Source organism: Scyliorhinus torazame, chromosome 13 (assembly GCF_047496885.1).
Source record: "Scyliorhinus torazame isolate Kashiwa2021f chromosome 13, sScyTor2.1, whole genome shotgun sequence".
NCBI lineage: Eukaryota > Metazoa > Chordata > Chondrichthyes > Carcharhiniformes > Scyliorhinidae > Scyliorhinus > Scyliorhinus torazame.
The window spans coordinates 35251162-35269870 of record NC_092719.1 but is presented as its reverse complement, the minus strand read 5'-3'; the positions used below and the strand labels follow the sequence as shown (position 1 = coordinate 35269870).

The 18709-nt window shown below is 48.4% G+C and overlaps 2 protein-coding genes across 3 annotated transcripts in view; one reads left to right on the top strand and one right to left on the bottom strand.

The window, feature by feature from the left end:
- fbxl13 (F-box and leucine-rich repeat protein 13) overlaps positions 1–18709 on the bottom strand; it is a 444736-nt gene that overhangs the window by 182353 nt on the left and 243674 nt on the right. For both annotated transcript variants that reach the window (XM_072471330.1, XM_072471332.1), the window contains exon 11: positions 12975–13027. In XM_072471330.1, the coding sequence (XP_072327431.1) occupies positions 12975–13027 (53 nt within the window). The remainder of the gene's footprint in view (positions 1–12974; positions 13028–18709) is intronic.
- lrrc17 (leucine rich repeat containing 17) overlaps positions 1–18709 on the top strand; it is a 95482-nt gene that overhangs the window by 8356 nt on the left and 68417 nt on the right. The window lies entirely within an intron of this gene.

The following is an 18709-nucleotide window of genomic DNA, read 5'->3' as shown; positions in this document are numbered from 1 at the left end:
AAATGGGCTTAATTTAATACTTCTGTACCTGGAAGAGTAAAACCTATAGTTAGATTCATGCTGGACAAAGGTGTTTGTATGTGTGGGAGTTGGTTAAGTTCCAACTGTGTTTCTATTGCACTTAGAGAGGGCTTTGGCGTGTAGAATAATAGGCCAGCAGACATATGTAGCCATTACTTAGCAACCAGTGCCTTGTAAAGTAGAGAAACTTTTAAGTTTTAGTTTGGCTAATTTGATTGTGGTTGGAGGCAGGACCTCGGGAGTGAACAGAAAGATTGGCCAGGACAGGAGATGCAAAGAGACAGGCTTCCTAAAGTAGAAGTTACGGTGCAGATAACCAGGTAATTGGGACAGAAAGACCATTTAAGTCACCTAAAGTTTATAGACCAGACTCCGAGGAAGAGTAAATAAAGAGTTCTCAGTTACAGAGGCAATTGAGTGAACTCAAATTAAAGTGGGACAGAAGACTTCAGAGATATATGAAAAGTTTGATGTAATTTTAATAGTCTGGGCATTGAGAATGAAAGTAATTGTGAATAGCTTGAGCACAGCACGGTGGCGCAGTGAGTAGCACTGCTGCCTCACGGCGCCGAGGTCCCAAGTTCGATCCCGGCTCTGGGTCACTGTCCGTGTGGAGTTTGCACATTCTCCCCGTGCTTGCGTGGGTTTTGCCCCTGCAACTCAAAGATGTGTAGGGCAGGTGGATTGACTACGGTAAATTGCCTCTTAATTGGAAAAAACGAATTGGGTACTCTAAATTTAAACATTTAAAAAAAAATTGTGAATAGCTTGTATATCCATCAAGACAAGGAAATCGTAAAAGAGGTTGGTGTAAAATCTTGGATTGGATTCACTGTTAAAAGTGGAGTGGTAGTTTAGTTTAAAAGTGTCATTTGAAAAACATGGTCTGGATTTCAGAATGTGACTCGCTAAGGGAAAGTGTACTGAAAGATTTTTTAAAAAAATTCAGAGTACCCAATTCATTTTTTCCAATTAAGGGGCAATTTAGCGTGGCCAATCCACCTACCCTGCACATATTTTGGGTTGTGGGGGCGAATTCCACGCAAACACGGGGAGAATGTGCAAACTCCACATGGACAGTAACCCAGAGCCGGGATCGAACCTGGGACCTTGGCGCCGTAAGACAGCAGTGCTAACCACTGCGCCAACATGCTGCTCGGGAGATTTTAAAGCGTGTTTTGGGAAACTCTCATGTGACAATCATCTGGGGGAATTCTGAGGAGAAAGCCACAGACACTAGAATTCAGAGCAGAATGAATATATTTGACGACAGCCAAACTGTGTGCTTGAGATTTTGTGTATTAATTAAACCATTGTAGCTTAAGATGTACTTTGTAATCCATGTCAATCCTAAAACCTGTGTGTAATCGTCAAGGTAAAGGGGGAAGTAAAGGAGTATTGCATTATAATCCAATTTTTAAATGTTTGATAAATGTTTTTTCCTTGTTGCTAAAACTAATTAGGAGAGGGGTCACATGATGTAAGTGCGGGAGCGGCTGTGTTTTTGCGAGCTCTGCCGCTACTCATCTTTTAATCCTTCCTGATCCATGGCCAATAATTATTTGATCTTAATGTATATGATCTGTGCTATGATCCTGGAAGTTACTGGTTAAAGTTTGGCAATGGGGAGCCAAGCTAAATCAAGAAAGCCCTTGATTGATTGTGGCGGTCGGCTGAGGTGGGGCCCAGTTCACAGTGGCAGTTTCACTGGTGAGTTGGTATCGAGATGATGGCTGCCATTGTGTGTGATGTTGTGGACGAAGGTCTTGGCTCCCTGGCACAGATTATTGGTGTCCATTTTGATGAATTATGAGATAGCCTAAAGAGTGGATGAAGCAGAGAAGAGAGTCCTGTCAGTTTCCTCAGTGGGGGCTCAACTTCAGGTCTTAGAAACCCTGCTGCATGGTATGTCGAACATCCTGGTTGATTCAGGGAGATGGGGCCAGAGAAGAAATGTTTGTGCGACGATCTTGCACGGGGGAGCTGGGGATGAATTCCCAGCCAAATGCTTTATCTTATGGAGGGAGGAGTGCAACATAGGGCCATGTGTGAATGGCTTTATCCTGGTATCCTGTTATCCTCAGATCCCCTGCTTTTTTTGGTGTCTTTTTGTATCCTGTCATTGTCGGTGTGAAGGGAGACGCTGCCCACAACGATTTCAATCTGTATCAATGGTATGAATATTTGCTGGCCTTCTCTGTATAAATTGGTGAAATAATGATTACTCTGCACTGTACTGGATTTGTGGGTTTTGTGGTTATATGTATTTAGAACTAAAGATTTTGCAACTTTTTTCTGTATTTCTTTATTTTGTGGTTGCAGAATCCTTAACTAGCTCCTACAAAGGTACAGGAAAGGTTCATATCAGAGGAAAAACAGCATAATGGGTCATTGGTGCCTCTGGTATAATTGGAGTAGAGGGAGGTAATTTTGGTGCGTGCCGGAACGTGGCACGGAAATCCTATCCCACATTCTTGTGGGATGTATGAACAATCATTACATTTGAAGGTGTGTGCCACTTTGCCATGTTTTCATGGCTTTCTCCTCTCGTCCCTCAATCACTAGTTCATCCATTTACTGTCTTTTCTGGTATAAACGGAGGCACCAAGATTAATGACTAAGCTAACTAACTGCTTTGGTGTCCTCCTGTCTTTTTCTGTATTGATGTATGCTGAAGCATTTATGCTGTAATGCAATCATTTTCAAACTTAGGGTCGCACCCCGCGGGTGGGTCACGTACGGGTGTCAGGAGGGTCACGGAGATATCGGTCGTGGTTTTTCCAATCGCAAGAAGAAGTGCCCTACGGTCATGACTGGCTTTTAAAATTGCTGTCCGCGACTGGCTTTCAAGAATGCCGGCCGCTCCACACATGCATGTCTGCTCAGCCAGACGTAGCAGTGCGCAGGCCCGGAGCCCAGCAGGGAAGACCGCCAGCTCTGTACATCAGCGCGCTGTCCCAGGAGCAGATTAATTTTTTCAAAATCGATCTTCCCACCAGAAACGGTGACCGAGAGCAGGTCACGTGCCCAGTACACTGACGTCACGTGCTCTGGGCGTGAAATTACTGAGCAGAGATTCCACCATTTTATAGCTACCAGCAAGCATGCAGCAGGACTGTGAAGAATTGAAGATGGATCTTTTTGGACTACGGAAGAGAGGGCCAGAGACACAAACAGGCTAGGATCTCACAACTGAACCTGCTGGAGAGAGCTTTGCAGGAGAGTCCACGACAGGACAAAGCAGAGCTGGTGTGAACTCCAGGACCTCTGATGAACAAACCATCCAGAAATGTAACATTGAATGATAAAGCAAGTAAGATCGTGAGGACCAAGCAAGCTTACCTGTCGCATTAAAGATAAGCCAAAATGATGAGTCGCGAAGTATGGCCGGCGTGGTCGTGAAGGCCGGTCAGATGGTAAAAATTGAATAAAAGTTTGAAAGCACCGCTATAATGTACAAGTTTTGAGGCTTTTTTGCATTATTTGTAAAAATTGAAAAACTCCAATAAAAATATATATTGAAAAAAACGAATTAGTGGTCCCAATACTCCTTTGTTCCTTCACAATTTATTTTAAAAAGTTAGTCTTTTGAGCCTGGGTTCTATTCTGGGATTCGGCACTTTGTTCTTAAGAATACCGAATTGATTAATAACATCTAACTACACTGATCTACTGTTATAACATCAACAAGGATGGTAACACCCTTGATATTCAATGGCATAAACATTGCTGAATCCTCCACTATCAACATCCTTGGGGTCACCCTTGACTAGAAAATGAACTGGACCAGCTACATGAATACTGTGGCTACCACAGCAGGTCAATGGCTGAGAATCCTGGGGCAAGTATCACCTGCTGAACCACCAAAGCCTGTCCACTGCTGAACCACCAAAGTCTGTCCACCATCTACAAGGCACATCAGGAGGGTACCTGGGAACACCACCACTTGAATGTTCCCCTCCAAGTCACTCACATCACTACTTAGAAATATATTACTGTTCCTTCACTAGTGCTGGGACAAAACCTGAAATTCCTTCCCCTAACAGCACAGTGGATGCACCTACATCATAGGGACATAAGCAGTTCAAGAAGGCAGCTCGCTACCACCCCCTGAAGGATATGGGGATAAAAATTCTGGCCTAGCCAGCGACACCCACATTCTATAAAACACATTTTCAATAAATAAGGATGCCTGGCATGTGTGGATGGTGAGTGGAGCCATGGACAGGAATAGGACATGGCCCACAGCAGAGATTAAGGTGTGTCCCTTGAGCTGGCATTGAGTGAGATCCCTGTGGAATGTGAGTGTGACTTGAAAGTGATGAGAAGGCGACTTCCGGTGGTGGCCATGGAGGGGTAGGTCGCACATTTGATAGCTCCCGCCTGTCACGGATCTTTGGACCTTTTTCTCCTGTTTTTTTTCGGATTTTATGGGATAAAGCAGTGAAGGGTGAGACAGTAAGGAGAAATTCCCCTCCGGTGTATGGAGAATTGGACCAGAAGTGGACGTGTGAGACGACAAAGTCCTATAAGGGAGACACAAGCAGAGCTGGTAACACGAGACAGCATGGGGAGGGCAAGGGCCGCGGGGAGATGACACAGTGGTCGACGGAGAAGCTGGTGACGTTTTTCGAGGATTGCTTCGCCAAGCTGAAGAAGGACACACTGGTCCCGATTAAGGCTTCAATTGATCAAGTGGTTCAGAATCAGGAAACCCACGGGAGAGCGATCCAGGAGGTCGAACAAAAGGTGTCCGAGCATGAGGAGTATATAACCGTAAAGCAAGGTGGGGATGATGAACGATTGCCAGAAAATAATGCAGGAGAAGCTGGAGGACCTGGAGAATAGTTCAGGAGGTATAATCTCAGAATTGTTGGACTCCCTGAAGGCAGTGAGGGATCGGATGCGAGGGCCTGTGTGATGGACATGTTGGAGAAGTTGATGGGGGCTGGGGCGTTCCCTCGGCCCCTGGAATTGGACAGAGCACACAGAGCCCTCGCGAGGAAGCCCAGAGCGAACAAACCTTACGAGGGCCATGGTGGAACGTTTTCACCGTTTCATGGACAAGGAACACGTTTTGCGGTGGGCCAAGAAAGAATGGGGCAGCAAGTGGGAGAACTGTGAGTTGCGCATTTATCAGGACCTGGGAGGATTTGGCCAAGAAGCGAGCTGGGTTCAATCAGGCAAAAACGACCCTCTTTAAGAAGGGGGTGAAGTTCGAGATGCTATACCCAGCCCACCTGTGGGTCACGCATGAGGAACAGGACTTCTACTTTGAAACGCCAGGTGAAGTATGGACCTTTATTAAAGAAATTAAGCTGGTGGCGAATTAAAAGGCACTTAAGCCTTGGAGAAGTACTGTGGCAGCGATTTATGGTGCTGGATAGTAAAAATGTAAGTAGTTCTATGTGACATAATGGGCTGTGTGGATGTTTTAAGGTTGATCTGCCTTGCAGGGACCTTGTTAGAGGGGGGGATGGGCTTTGAATTTAGTTCTGCTTTTTGGGTGACTATTTTTCAAAAGTGATTGTTTCTTCACTGGTTTTTTTCTCTTTTGTTTATTTACTGGGGAATGTGATGGTTTTAAAATGTTTATTCATGTGGGAGGGAGAGAGGAGAGTACAATAGGGAGACAGACTGCTTGGTGCCGGGGCGGGAGCTATCGAGTCAGCATGGGTCATCTGATTCTCGGAAGCGCAGTGGGGGGTGGACAGGTGTTAAGCTGGAGCTTGACTTGGGGGATTAGATTTTTAGTGTTGTTGCTGGGAGGGGGGGGGGGGGGGAATGGGGGGTGACGGGGGGGGGGGGGGGGGGTGAGCTGCTTTGCTGACAGGAGAGGAACTGTTACTCGGGGAAAAATGGGAGGTCGGGAACGGCGACAGCCCGAGTGGGGACTCGAGGAAGCGTAGCGCGCGAGCTTGAGGCTGGCCTATAAAGGGTGATGGCTAGTCGGCAGGGGGGTGAGGGGGGTTGGAAGCCCCCCGGTTCAGGCTGATCACATGGAACGTGAGAGGACTGAATGGGTCGGTCAAGAGGGTTCGCGTGTTCGTGCATTTGAGGGAACTGAAGGCGGACGTGGCAATGCTACAAGAGACACACCTAAAGGTTACAGACCAGACTAGATTGAGGAAGGGGTGGGTTAGCCAAGTGTTCCACTCCGGACTGGACTCAAAGACCAGGGGGGTAGCGATCTTGATCAGCAAACGAGTGGGATTTGAGGCAGGGAGAATCGTGTCAGACAAGGGGGGTAGGTACATAATGGTGAGTGGGAAGCTGGAGGGGGTGCGAGTGGTACTTGTGAACATATATGCTTCGAATTGGGATGACGTGGAATTTATGAGGCGGGTGTTCGGTAAGATCCCAGACTTAGAGTCACATAACCTGATCATGGAAGGGGACTTCAACACAGTCATTGATCCGGAATTGGACCGGTCAAAATCCAGGACAGGGATGAGGCCCGCTGCGGCAAATGAATTGAAGGGTTTTATGGAACAGATGGGGGGAGTAGACGTATGGAGGTTTACACGGCCGAGGACGAAGGAGTTTTCCTTTTTTCCACATGTCCACAAGGTATACTCTTGCATCGACTTTTTTATTCTGAGCAAGGCGCTAATACCGAAGGTGGTGGATACTGAGTACTCGGCAATTGTAGTGTCAGATCATGCCCCGCACTGGGTGGATCTACGGGTTAGTGTGGAGAGAGGGCAACGCCCGCTGTGGAGACTGGATGTGGGGTTGCTAGTGGACAAGGCGGTCTGTGGGCGGGTTAACAAGTCCATCCAGAACTACCTGGAAACAAATAATATGGGGGAGGTCTCTGCAGCGACGGTCTGGGAAGCCTTGAAGGCAGTAGTCAGAGGGGAATTAATCTCGATTTGGGCCCAAAGAGAAAAGGTGGAACGGGCTGAGAGGGATAGATTAGTGGAGGAGATACTCCAGGTGGACAGGAGATACTTGGAGACCCTGACGTGGGGCTACTGAGGAAGCGGCGGAGGTTTCAGGTGGAGTTTGGGCTGTTGACCACAGGGAAAGCAGTGGAACAGTAGAGGAAGGCATGGGGGGCGATCTATGAGTACGGGGAAAAGGCAAGCAGAATGTTGGCGCACCAGCTCAGGAAAAGAGAGGCGGCCAGGGAGATACGTAAAGTAGAGTAGAGACGGTAATACTGTCCTGGACCCAGCAGGGGTGAACGAGGTGTTTCAGGGCTTTTATAGAAAATTATATGAGTCGGAACCCCCGGCTGGGGTGGAGGCGATGAGACAATTTTTGGATCAGTTGAGGTTCCCGAGGGTGGAGGAGGACCTGGTGGAGGGGCTGGGAGCCCCAATTGAGATTGAGGAAATAATCAAGGGGCTGGAGGGCATGCAGTCGGGCAAGGCTCCGGGGCCTGATGGCTACCTGGTGGAATTCTATAAGAAGTTTTCAGAGATATTGAGCGCACTGCTGGTGAGGACATTTAACGAAGCAAGAGAGAAGGGAGTCCTCCCCCCAACAACGTCGCAGACCTCGATTTCATTGATCTTGAAATGGGAGAAGGATCCGGAGCAATGCGGGTCATACAGGCCGATTTCTCTACTAAATGTGGATGCCAAACTGCTGGCTAAGATATTGGCCACAAGGATAGAGGACTGTGTCCCGGGGGTTATAAGGGAAAACCAGACGGGATTTGTTAAGGGCAGGCAACTCAAGGCCAATGTTCGAGGGCTTCTAAATGTTATTAAGATGCCCTCAGAAGGATAGGAGGCGGAGGTGGTGGTAGCGATGGATGCGGAGAAGGCTTTTGATCTGGTGGAGTGGAATTATCTGTGGGAGGCGCTGGGAATGTTTGGGTCTGGTGAGGGCTTTATTGACTGGGTGCGGTTGCTCTATCAGGCACCAGTAGCGAGTGTGCGTACGAACCGGCTGAGGTCGGGGTATTTTGAACTACACCGAGGGACGAGGCAAGGGTGCCCCCTCTCCCCGTTACTGTTTGTTCTGGCCATAGAGCAATTGGCCAATGCGTTAAGAACCCCTACGAACTGGGAGCACCGGGTCTCGCTCTACACAGATGACCTGCTCTTGTACATTTCGGACCCGTTGGAGGGGATGGGGGAAATAATGCGAATCTTGGAGGAATTTGGCAATTTTTCGGGATATAAATTGAACATGGGGAAAAGTGAGATGTTTGAGATCCAGGGAAGAGGACAGGAGAAGAAATTGGGAGAGCTGCCACTTAGAATGGTAGGAAGACCTTTCGATATCTGGGAATCCAAGTGACCCTGAAATGGGAGGTACTACACAAGTTAAACCTATCCCGGTTGGGAGAACAAATGGAAGGGGACTTTGCAAGATGGGACATGCTCCCGCTAGCACTGGGCTTTGTGTGGGCGAGTAAAACCCGCGAGTGAAGAAAGTGTTGCTGGAGCGCAGTCGGGGGGAGGGTGGGTTGGCACTTCCGAACTTCTGCAATTACTACTGGTCAGCTAATATAGTCACGATCAGGAAGTGGGTAGTGGGGGAGGAGTCGGCATGGGAGCGGATGGAGACGGCGTCATGTAAAGACACCAGTCTGGGAGCATTGGTAACGGCACCTCTGCCGTTCTCGCCGGCCCGATACTCCACAAGTCCGGTGGTAGTGGCGACTCTGAGGACCTGGGGGCAGTGGAGGAGATATAAGAGAGTGGAGGGAGAATCGATTTGGACCCCGATTTATAACAACCACAGGTTTGCACTGGGTAGGCTCGATGGCGGGTTCCGGAGCTGGCAGAGGATAGGAATTAGAAGGATGGGGGATCTATTTATAGATGGGAGCTTTCCCAGCTTGAAAGCTTTGGAGGATAAATTTAAATTGCCAGCGGGGAATGGTTTTAGGTATTTGCAGGTGTGTGACTTCCTGAGAAAACAGGTGCCGGCCTTTCCGCTGCTGCCGCCATGGGGTTACAGGATAGAGTAGTTTCCGGTACCCGGATGGGAGAGGGGAAGGTAACGGATATTTACCAGGAGCTTTCGGAGGCGGAGGTAACTCTGGTGGAGGAACTTAAGGGCAAGTGGGAGGACGAGCTAGGAGGAGAGATATAGGTGGGTCTATGGGCGGATGCCCTAAGCAGGGTTAATACCTCCTCATCGTGCGCCAGGCTTAGCCTGATACAATTTAAGCTAGTCCACCGGGCACACATGACAGCGGCTAGGATGAGCAGGTTTTTCGGGGTAGAGGGTAGATGTGTGAGGTGCGCGGGAAGCCCAGCAAATCATGTCCATATGTTTCGGGCATGCTCGAAGCTTAGAGGGTTTTGGCAGGGTTTTGCTAAGGCAATGTCCACGGTGCTAAAAACACGGGTGGTGCCGAGTCCGGAGGTCGCGATCTTTGGAGTGTTGGAAGATCCGGGAGTTCAGGGGGCGAATGAGGCCGACGTCCTGGCCTTTGCCTCCCTGGTAGCCCGGAAACGGATCTTATTAATGTGGAGGGACTCGAAGCCCGCGAGTGTAGAGACCTGAGTTAGTGACATGGCTGGGTTTCTCAGTCTTGAGAAAATAAAGTTTGCCTTAAGAGAGTCAATGTTTTCGTGCAGGGGCACCAGCCTGGCAGCCCTGGTTTCGTGCAGGGGCACCAGCCTGGCAGCCCTGGTTCGTGCAGGGACACCAGCCTGGCAGCCCTGGTCACGGCTCCCCTACTGCTTTCGTCAGCCAGGTACTCCACCAGCCCGGTAGTGGGGGCGGCCCTGCGGATATGGGGCCAGTGGAGGAAACATGTAGGGGAGGTGGATGCATCGGTCTGGGCTTCAATATGTGATAACCATCGATTCGCCCCCTGGAACATGGATGGTGGGTTTCGAGCATGGCAGCGGGCGGGGGTGAGGAGGGTGGGCGATATGTTCCCGGGGGGGGGGGAGCTTTGCGAGCATGAGGGCTTTGGAGGAGAAATTTGGGCTGGTAAGGGGAAATGACTTCAGGTACTTACATGCACGGGACTTTATACACAGACAGGTCTCATCTTTCCCACGCCTCCCGCCAATAGGGATCCAGGACAGAATAGTCTCTAGAGGAGAAGGAGGAGAGGGTAGAGTCTCGGATATTTACAAGGTGCTCATGAAGGGGGAAGAGTCCCAGACGGGGGAACTGAAAATCAAATGGGGGGAGGAACTCGGCAGGGAGATGGAGGATGGGGTATGGGCAGGAGCCCTGAGTAGGGTAAACTGAACCGCAACATGTGCCAGGCTCAGCCTGATTCAGTTTAAGGTTGTTCACCGGGCCCACATGACAGTGGCTCGGATGAGCAAATTCTTTGGGATAGAGGACAAGTGCGCTAGATGCGCGGGAGGACCAGCGAACCACGTTCACATGTTTTGGGCATGCCCTAAGCTTAGGGGGTACTGGGAGGGATTTGCGGGTGTCATGTCCCGGGTACTGAAAACAAGGGTAGTGATGAGCTCAGAGGTGGCAATATTCGGGGTTTCGGAAGACCCGGGAGTCCAGGAGGAGAAAGAGGCTGACGTTCTGGCCTTTGCTTCCGATAGCCTGGCGACGAATACTGCTGGCATGGAGGCACTCAAAACCCCCGAAGACCGAACTATGGCTTTCGGACATGTCGAGTTTTCTGGGCCTGGAAAAAAAATCAAGTTCGCCTTGAGGGGATCTGTATTGGGGTTCGCACGAAGGTGGCAACCATTCATTGACTTCTTCGCGGGAGAGTGAACGTCAGCAGGAGGGGGGGGAGATTAGAATAGACATGGAGGGACAAATAGGCGGGTAGTGTTTATGGGAGAGGATCGGTTATATGCACTACGGTTCAGTTGAAGTGTTGGTTTTCTGTTGATGTTTGCACATTTCTATAATCTGTAACTGTTTACAACGCCAAAAAATACCTCAATAAAATTGTTTGTTTAAAAAAAAGAGAGTCAATGTAAGGGTTCTCACGGAGGTGGCAGCCGTTCGTCGACTTTCTCGGGGAAAACTAAAAATGTCAGCAGGTGCAGTATTCCAAAGGGGGGGGATTGTTGTTGTATAGTTGAGGTGTGTGAAGATTGGGCTGGGGGAGGGAAATGTTTATTTTACCATGTTAATGTCATTGTTTATGTTACTATTATAAAAATTTTCAAATACCTTAATAAAATATTATTTTAAAAAAAAGAAAGTGATGAGAAGAGTGACTTAACATGGTGGATTGGAGGAGATCGTTCATCGTCATTCGGCACTGGATGACTGTACTCCTTTTGGAGAGTGTTGCTGCTGACCATCGCTGCCATCACTTCCCACGCTGGATTTGTGTCCTTGCTTGGTGGTCTTTGCCCACAGCAGGGATAGAGGACATAACAGCAGGCCCCCACTGCGTTCGGAAGGCACTTGAAGCAAGCATCACTAAATTTGAGAGCAGCATATTTTCGGGTTTTGTCAGCTACTGCAGCACACATGGATCAGCCAGGTAGAAAACAAAGACTCTATTTATTCACAATATTACACTCTCCACTCCCTGAAGGGCCTCCTTTCCGACCTACTCCCAGGCTGGAGTTTTTATACTCGAGAGCTGAGCTCGAAGTTAAGGGGAAAACCCTGTCCCCTCGTTATCAAGGCAACTCATATTCAGAGGAGGCCACCTGGAATCTAATTAACCTGATCTTGTGACCTCCCTGAGGGTTACAACAGTCAGCCATCAGTTTGAAGCAGCTTCCTGAGCCATGGGAGAGTGCTTGCTCTGGGCAGGGGCAGCCTTTAACATGCTGCTCAGATTAATGAATCTCTGAGGTCACAGCAGGACGAGCAAATTGGAGGCTGCCCTTCCTGTGATACGACATGAAACCCATGGCTGTTCACTTTTTGCCATAAGTGCCCCACAATATGCCGGGAAAAAAACCCATTGGAGTCGGCGAGTCCAACGCCGTTTTCCCATCCTGTCATCGGACATTGCCAATTTCTGTGACGGTTCTGCCCTCCATTTCAATCCCTTGCCTGCCTGGATTAGTTGGTCTCACCTGGAACACTGGTTCCATTGTCTATGTACTCATGGATTAGGCATAGGAAAATCAGGCAAGTATGTTTCTTCTATATGATATCTAGGTTGGAAATCTCCAACCATTTTTCTGTTCCCGCCGGCAATGCACCCCCGGCCACAGGTTTTCCTGCGGTGTGGGGTGGCTTCAATAGGAAATCCCATTGACAAGCAGCAGGAGGAGATAATCTCGCTGCCAGAAAACCGCCAAGAAACACGCGGCTGGGACCAGAGAATCCAGCCCCTAGTGTCCCTGATGGAATGTATATGTGCATGGATATTGGCAAAGTAAAGCACTGAGCTAAGCTATAATGCCTGCTATTTAGTCAAATAAAATGGTGACACATAGCAAACTTTACCCCTCAGCCAGCTTTGAGCACTCACAGGTTAATTTTGAGGCCTTCAGTACTTTAACTCATCTTTATACTGCCAGTCAGTTGCCTAGTTGGATGGAAAGCACCAACTGTGGGTTGGAGTGGAAAATTGTACTTGTGGCTCATCAGAGGAAAGTTTTTATTAAACTTCCCTTCAAAGGCACTTTGAACTTCTGACAGCTGTCAGTCTGATCTTGTGGGAACGTCACAGCAGAATCCCTGCTCAGGTTGGAGTTAAAATGGAATCAGTTTCCCATTGATGTCACGGGACACTAATTGCATTGCAACTGCCCGGTGATTGAAGTTCAGTGATTGTCTTGACCACTAGCAAACCAGCAGCATTGAAATCCAAAATAGCAGCAAAAGAGCAGGAAATGCAGTTTCTGCACACATAGAAACATACATAGAAAGTAGAAGCAGGATCATCAAGTTCAAAACTCTGATCCTGCCTTTCTCTTTTAATTGCTCAATCACATCACATCATTCTCAACAAACAGAGGGTGAGTTAAAATAGCCTCCATTAATAAAGAATAGTCATTTGTCTTGGTACTGGTACATCTGTATCCCAGCATGGATCGCCACCTTTTAGAATTCTGAGTAAGAAGCTTTCCACTTACAGTTAAACTTGTACATTGAGTTAAATTTAGATCCTGCAGATTGCGACAGTCACCTGAAATACACAATAAAGAATTATATAATACACAATGAATGTCCATTTTGTATGATAAAAGTGTATATACTAGTAGATCGCTCTTGGTGTTGTGCATTGAAGGGTTTGGCTAGTTTATAAAAAAAGGAGCATTTATGCCACATAATAACGGCATCACAGCCTACAATAATTTATGATCATTGGCAACACAATTAAAATCCATTTGTGTATTTTGGAAATTTGTTCTAAAAAAGCAAAAGAAAATTCAATGGATAAACCCAATTATAATTAATGTGAAATATATATTTTTTAAAAGATTTTTTGCTTAAAACTTTATTTTGAAAAACTGAAATTGTATCAGTTGAGTTTTACAAAATGCATTTTTGAGTGACCCAATTGGTTTATTAAAAATCCATCAGCGCAAACATATTATTGCATGTCTTTGCATTATGTTTAGATGGGGGTGTGATCCAATGGGCTTGAAATTAAGGGTGCGATCCCGATCCAATGACCAGACTGCACCTGAAAAGCAGCTTGCTGCGGCGCAGCATAGCCGTTGGAAGCCGGGAGACCCCACTCCCAGGATCTACCTGGCTTGCCACACCTTACGAGATCCAACGTGATCTCATGAGACGTTACGCCGTGAATCCCGCCAACAATGGGTGGGATCACCTTTTAACAAATCTGCATATTAGAGCGAGGCATTAAGCATCACGCTAATGTGCAGATTCCCGAGGTCCCTGAGACTTTGGGATCCAAACCTTTCTCCTCAGAGACCTTGGCCGAGCGACATTCAGCTCTGGTCCCCACAAATGGTGACCAGACGGAATGGTACTCGTGGGGGTCTCCCAGAGGATCGAAGGCCTCTGTGGTGATATGTCTATGGGCTATATCATAGTTGGATGGTGTGCGACCTCCAACAAGCAGGTGGAGGTACAAGCACCCCATGCAGTCTCCAGACCAAGATCATGTGACCTGGGACCCGGCTATAAAGAGAGACACATCCGGCCATCTTTAGAAGAAGGAGAGGGTAATAAGATGTACATGTAATTGGTCAGTGCTAGGTGTCAGTTCCAGAGGGAGAGCCAGACTCCATGATAATGTGCTCTGTATCAGGCTGCCATTCCACCACATGAGACACAATAAAAGGTTTGGACATATCCAAGTGTTTGGTGAGTTACTTCATAAAGTACAAGGGACCAAACACAACATGATACCACGAGTGCTGAAGGTTTGAAGTTGGCAACGGCAGTGACAAGGTTAGGCATTTGGCTTGAAGACCAGTCTGGTGCACTACAAGCTGAGACGATCCAATGCGTAAAAAATGCTGAAGCTCGAGATGGTTAACAGTCTTGAAGAAGATGCATAGACTCAATGGCATGATACGAGGACATGATGAATCCATATTAAAGCATCTGTGAGATGTGAGTGTTAAATGGACAGAGATTGACAAGCCGTAGAGCTTCACTCTGGAGTTTACAGTCAGGCCTAATGAGTTTTTCACGAAAGAGGTGATCACTAAAGTGTATCAGTTGGACTCACGGCCGCTGAAATCGTGCGTGGGTGAGCCTCAGATCATCGGCTCCACAGGCTGCACACTTGACTGAAGGGAAGGCAAAAATGTAACAGTACAAACAATTCGAACAAAACCAAAGTAGAGGGGTCGAAGCAATCCGAGAAGAGCGACAAGAACCATATCCAAGGAATCATTCTTCAACTTCTTCAGTCCCATTGAAGTTCTGCAGGGTGAAATTTTAAGCCAAGTTTAGGCGGCCAAACAAAAGGCTGATTTTGAACTTGGCGCCCTATTTCGAAAAAATGTAATTCCGTATGTAAGGTTATATTTTTCAGGTGAAAAGACTGACAATGATGCTGAATCCGAGGCCGACTTCTATGAAAATCTGTTTGAGGTTACTGAGGATGATGGTGAGACGGATGATGAACACTATGAGCTGCTTGTACATCTTTTCTCCAGCAGCATAACTGAGGCTCCAGCGGCAAGGCTCCAATGGTCTGCAAGCAATGACGAGGTGGTCACGGGGGACGCCCAGACCATGCTGGCCTCTGTGGAGACCGGGAGTTTGGAGATGGCGCATGCAGAGTTCAAGGCTTCTGACACTACTGAAGATCAGCTATTGAGGGAACCAGAGACAAAAGAAGTTGTACTGATCTTAGAAAAACTGGCCTTGGAGATATGTGGGGTGGGATTCTGCCATAATCGGCGGGGCGGGCAATTCCGGTGGGAAGGAGTGGCATGAACTACTCCAACGTCGGGCCGCCCCAAAGGTGCGGAATCCTCCGCACCTTCAGGGGCTAGGCCGGCCCCGGAGTGGTTTGCGCCCCGCCGGCCGGCGGGGAAGTGGCTTGGCGCCACGCCAATTGGCGCCGAAGGGCCTCTGCCAGCCGGCGCGAGTTGACACATGCGTGGGAGCGCCAGCGTGTGCTGGTGTCATCCCCGCACACGCGCAGAGGGCTTTGTTTCCGCACCGGCCATGGCGGACCGCTACAGCTGCCCGTGCGGAAGAATAGAGTGCCCCCACGGCTCCAGTAACTTACTCCCAAGCAGTCGGCGACAACGATGACGAGTGGGAGGACATAGATAAAGATGCTGATTGCAGTGAAGTGGAGGTTGAACTATTAGGCGACTCTGACACTGACTCTGAAGGCGGCCTAATGACCATATCATTATTTAGGTCCACAGACCACAACTTCGATCTAGGGCTCGGATCAGCTAAGGCGGAAACTATAGTCATCTCCAGTGATGATGAGCAAGTCACTGATGCTCCAGCAAGCCGAGATGAGGTGAGACTGCCAACCACAGCTCCAACCTCCATGCCGGCACTAGAAACTGAGGTGATCCAGCTTGTTGATGAGGCCGCAGAAATGGGCGTGCTCACACCAACCAGAGATGAGGAGATGCCTAGACCTCTTCAGACACCTCACCACATAACGACAGCCAGTGCCACTTCAGAGGCTGCTACAAAGAAGACAACCAAGAGACACACTAGATTACTTCACCGTGTCCAGAAAATGAAAAGGAAAAAGAAGACAAGGCTGGGAGAAATACTGCATCCCACCAGGCAACCATTATCGAAAGCACTTGCAGGTAACAAGCAACAATGTACCAGAAAACAAAAGCGAAAGTGACTAGTAACGCAGATATAGGCAGTCTTGGACACAGGCCTTTCAAAGACACAGAGCGAGCCAGATTCTGAAGAAGTGGGCACTTACTTGAAACAATGATGTCTACATAGAATACAAATGGACACTTTTTGTAAAACTTGACTCACTGTACCAGCTACATGCCATACCTGTATAAAACGTAATGTGTATTGTTGCTTGTAAAATAATTTTATATTAATGTTTTGTGTGGAAGGGGGATGTGGTGACATGCCTATGGGCTATATCATAGTTGATTGGTGTGCACCCTCCAACTAGCAGGTGGCAGTAACAGGCACACCATGCGGTCTCCAGACCAAGGTCAGGTGACCTGGGACATGGATATAAAGAGAGACACATCCAACCATCTTCAGAAGAAGGAAAGGATAATAAGACGTACATGCAATTGGTCAGTGCTAGGTGTACGTTCCAGAGAAGTAGCAAGACTCCATGATAATGTGCTCTGTATCAGATTGCCATCCTACCATGAGACACAATAAAAGGATCCTGGTTTGGACATATCCAAGTGTTTGGTGAGTTACATCATAAAGTACAGTGGACCAAACACAACAGCCCTTTGGGAAGGGTGGTGCCTGGCAATGCCAGCCCAGCACCATGGCAGTGCCACATGGGTGCAAGCCTAGCACTGCCAAGGTACCAAGGTGACACTGCTAGTTGGCATGGGCACTGCCAGGATGCCAAGTGGGCACTGCCAAGGTGCCAAACTGCCATTTGTTTGCACCCGCGATCGGGCTGAAGATGACTGGCATGGGTGTTGGGGGTGGGGGCGGGGACCTTCCCACAGTGCGTTCAGGCTGGGGGCGGGGACCCTCCCATAGTGTGTTCAGGCTCTGGGCGGGGACCGTCACATAGTGCGTTCGGGCTGGGGGGCTCAGGGATTGTTTTGGGGGCTCAGAGATCGTGACACCATTTACAAAAGACATCCCGATCTCTCGCTACAATGGGGAATTCTGGCGAACGGAGCTCCTCACTGTACAAAATGGGGCCATGTGCGGCCTTTGCTGTGCCTTCCCCGTTAAGGCCATTTATTCAATGCGAGTCACGATGAACAGCCTTTGTTTCCTGAGAGCTGGGAAACACGTGGTGAAACACACCACTAGGGGACATTTCCATTTTGGGAGAATCCCCCCCCAAGTCTGGTTTCAGGCGTGGTGTTTGGTAGAGTGTTTCTCGATGGCCGCAACACCAAAATTCACCACGCTTTTCACCGGCACTTTACTGTTTTTTGGGGCCTCGGGGAGTTTCTCCCTGCCAAGGCCACACTTTAGTTGATTTCCTGTTCACAGCTCCTCGCAGATCAGGTTGCTATTTTGACTGGCAGCCACGGTCTCGTCAGACCCCCCCTTTTTCTTCCCCCTCTCCCAACCTTCTAGAGACCCCTGGAACTCCCCATCACCTGCCCTCTAATGGGCGAGGCCCCCCCTGGGCCTGACACCTGGCAATGTCAACCTGGTACCTTGGCACTGCGGCTGGCATTGCCAAGGTGCCTGAGCGCCAGGGCACGATCCTATCCTGTCCCCGACAATTTGAGGATTTCTAATGGCCTGCGAGATCCACCCCCCCCCCCCCCCCCCCCGGAGGGGCCATCTCACCTGGTCCATATATGTTGTGTTATGACATCCTGGGCGAGTGCGCTGTCAATTCCAGCCCCACAGGCTCCTGGGTCCCAACATTCGTGATTTACCCAATAATTCTTATAAAGTTTTTGAGATCTTTGGTCCTCGACTGCTCCAATGACTTACTGGCACAAGATTTGTAAGTTTAAAAAAAAACTTTATGACAAGAAAACATGTTAAAACATGCTATAATTAAACTAGAATAACACCAAGCTAATGTATTACTCCCCCCACCCCCCTTTGACCATCCCACTCTCTACCCAATCATGCACACAGAGGAAGAGAACGGGATAAAATGATAGGAATTAAAATATGGAAGAAAGAGAGATGGGTCTTTGTTGCTGATGTTGAAATCGTTGTAGTTGACAATCTTCCCAGGGCAAGGATTATTGAAACCACCAGTTTGTTTGAACCTTTTGGCATGTGAATTCAATCAGAATTCTCAATTATCAGCCTCACTGAGGTATGATTCGGGTTCTCCACATGAGATTTTAAAAGGAAGTTTTCAAACAACCCAGCCTGCCTGCAGCTGGTGCTGGTCTGAATCTTTCCGAACGTTTAACTGGCTGTGGAGAGAGAGAAAGGCCTTTTCTTCAGGACTTTAGGGAGGTCATCAGATAAGAGAGAGAGAATGATCATAACTGTGGCTTTCCAAGCCTCTGTTTTAGAGTTAAAGGTGTAGTCCTCTTAATTGTCCAGATGCAGAAAGTGTAAGTCAAAACAGAAAATAAAGGGAATGCATAGGGAATAAGGTTTGAACAGGAGGATCCTTACAGTGGAAACCAGTGCTAAAAAACAGCGCCCTGTCGAGGTCTTGAAGACACGACCATTGACTCCAAGGCGCTGGGTGAAAGCATTCAGATTACTGAGCATCTAGCACTTAATTGCCTTGTACCTTTTTGTGCAT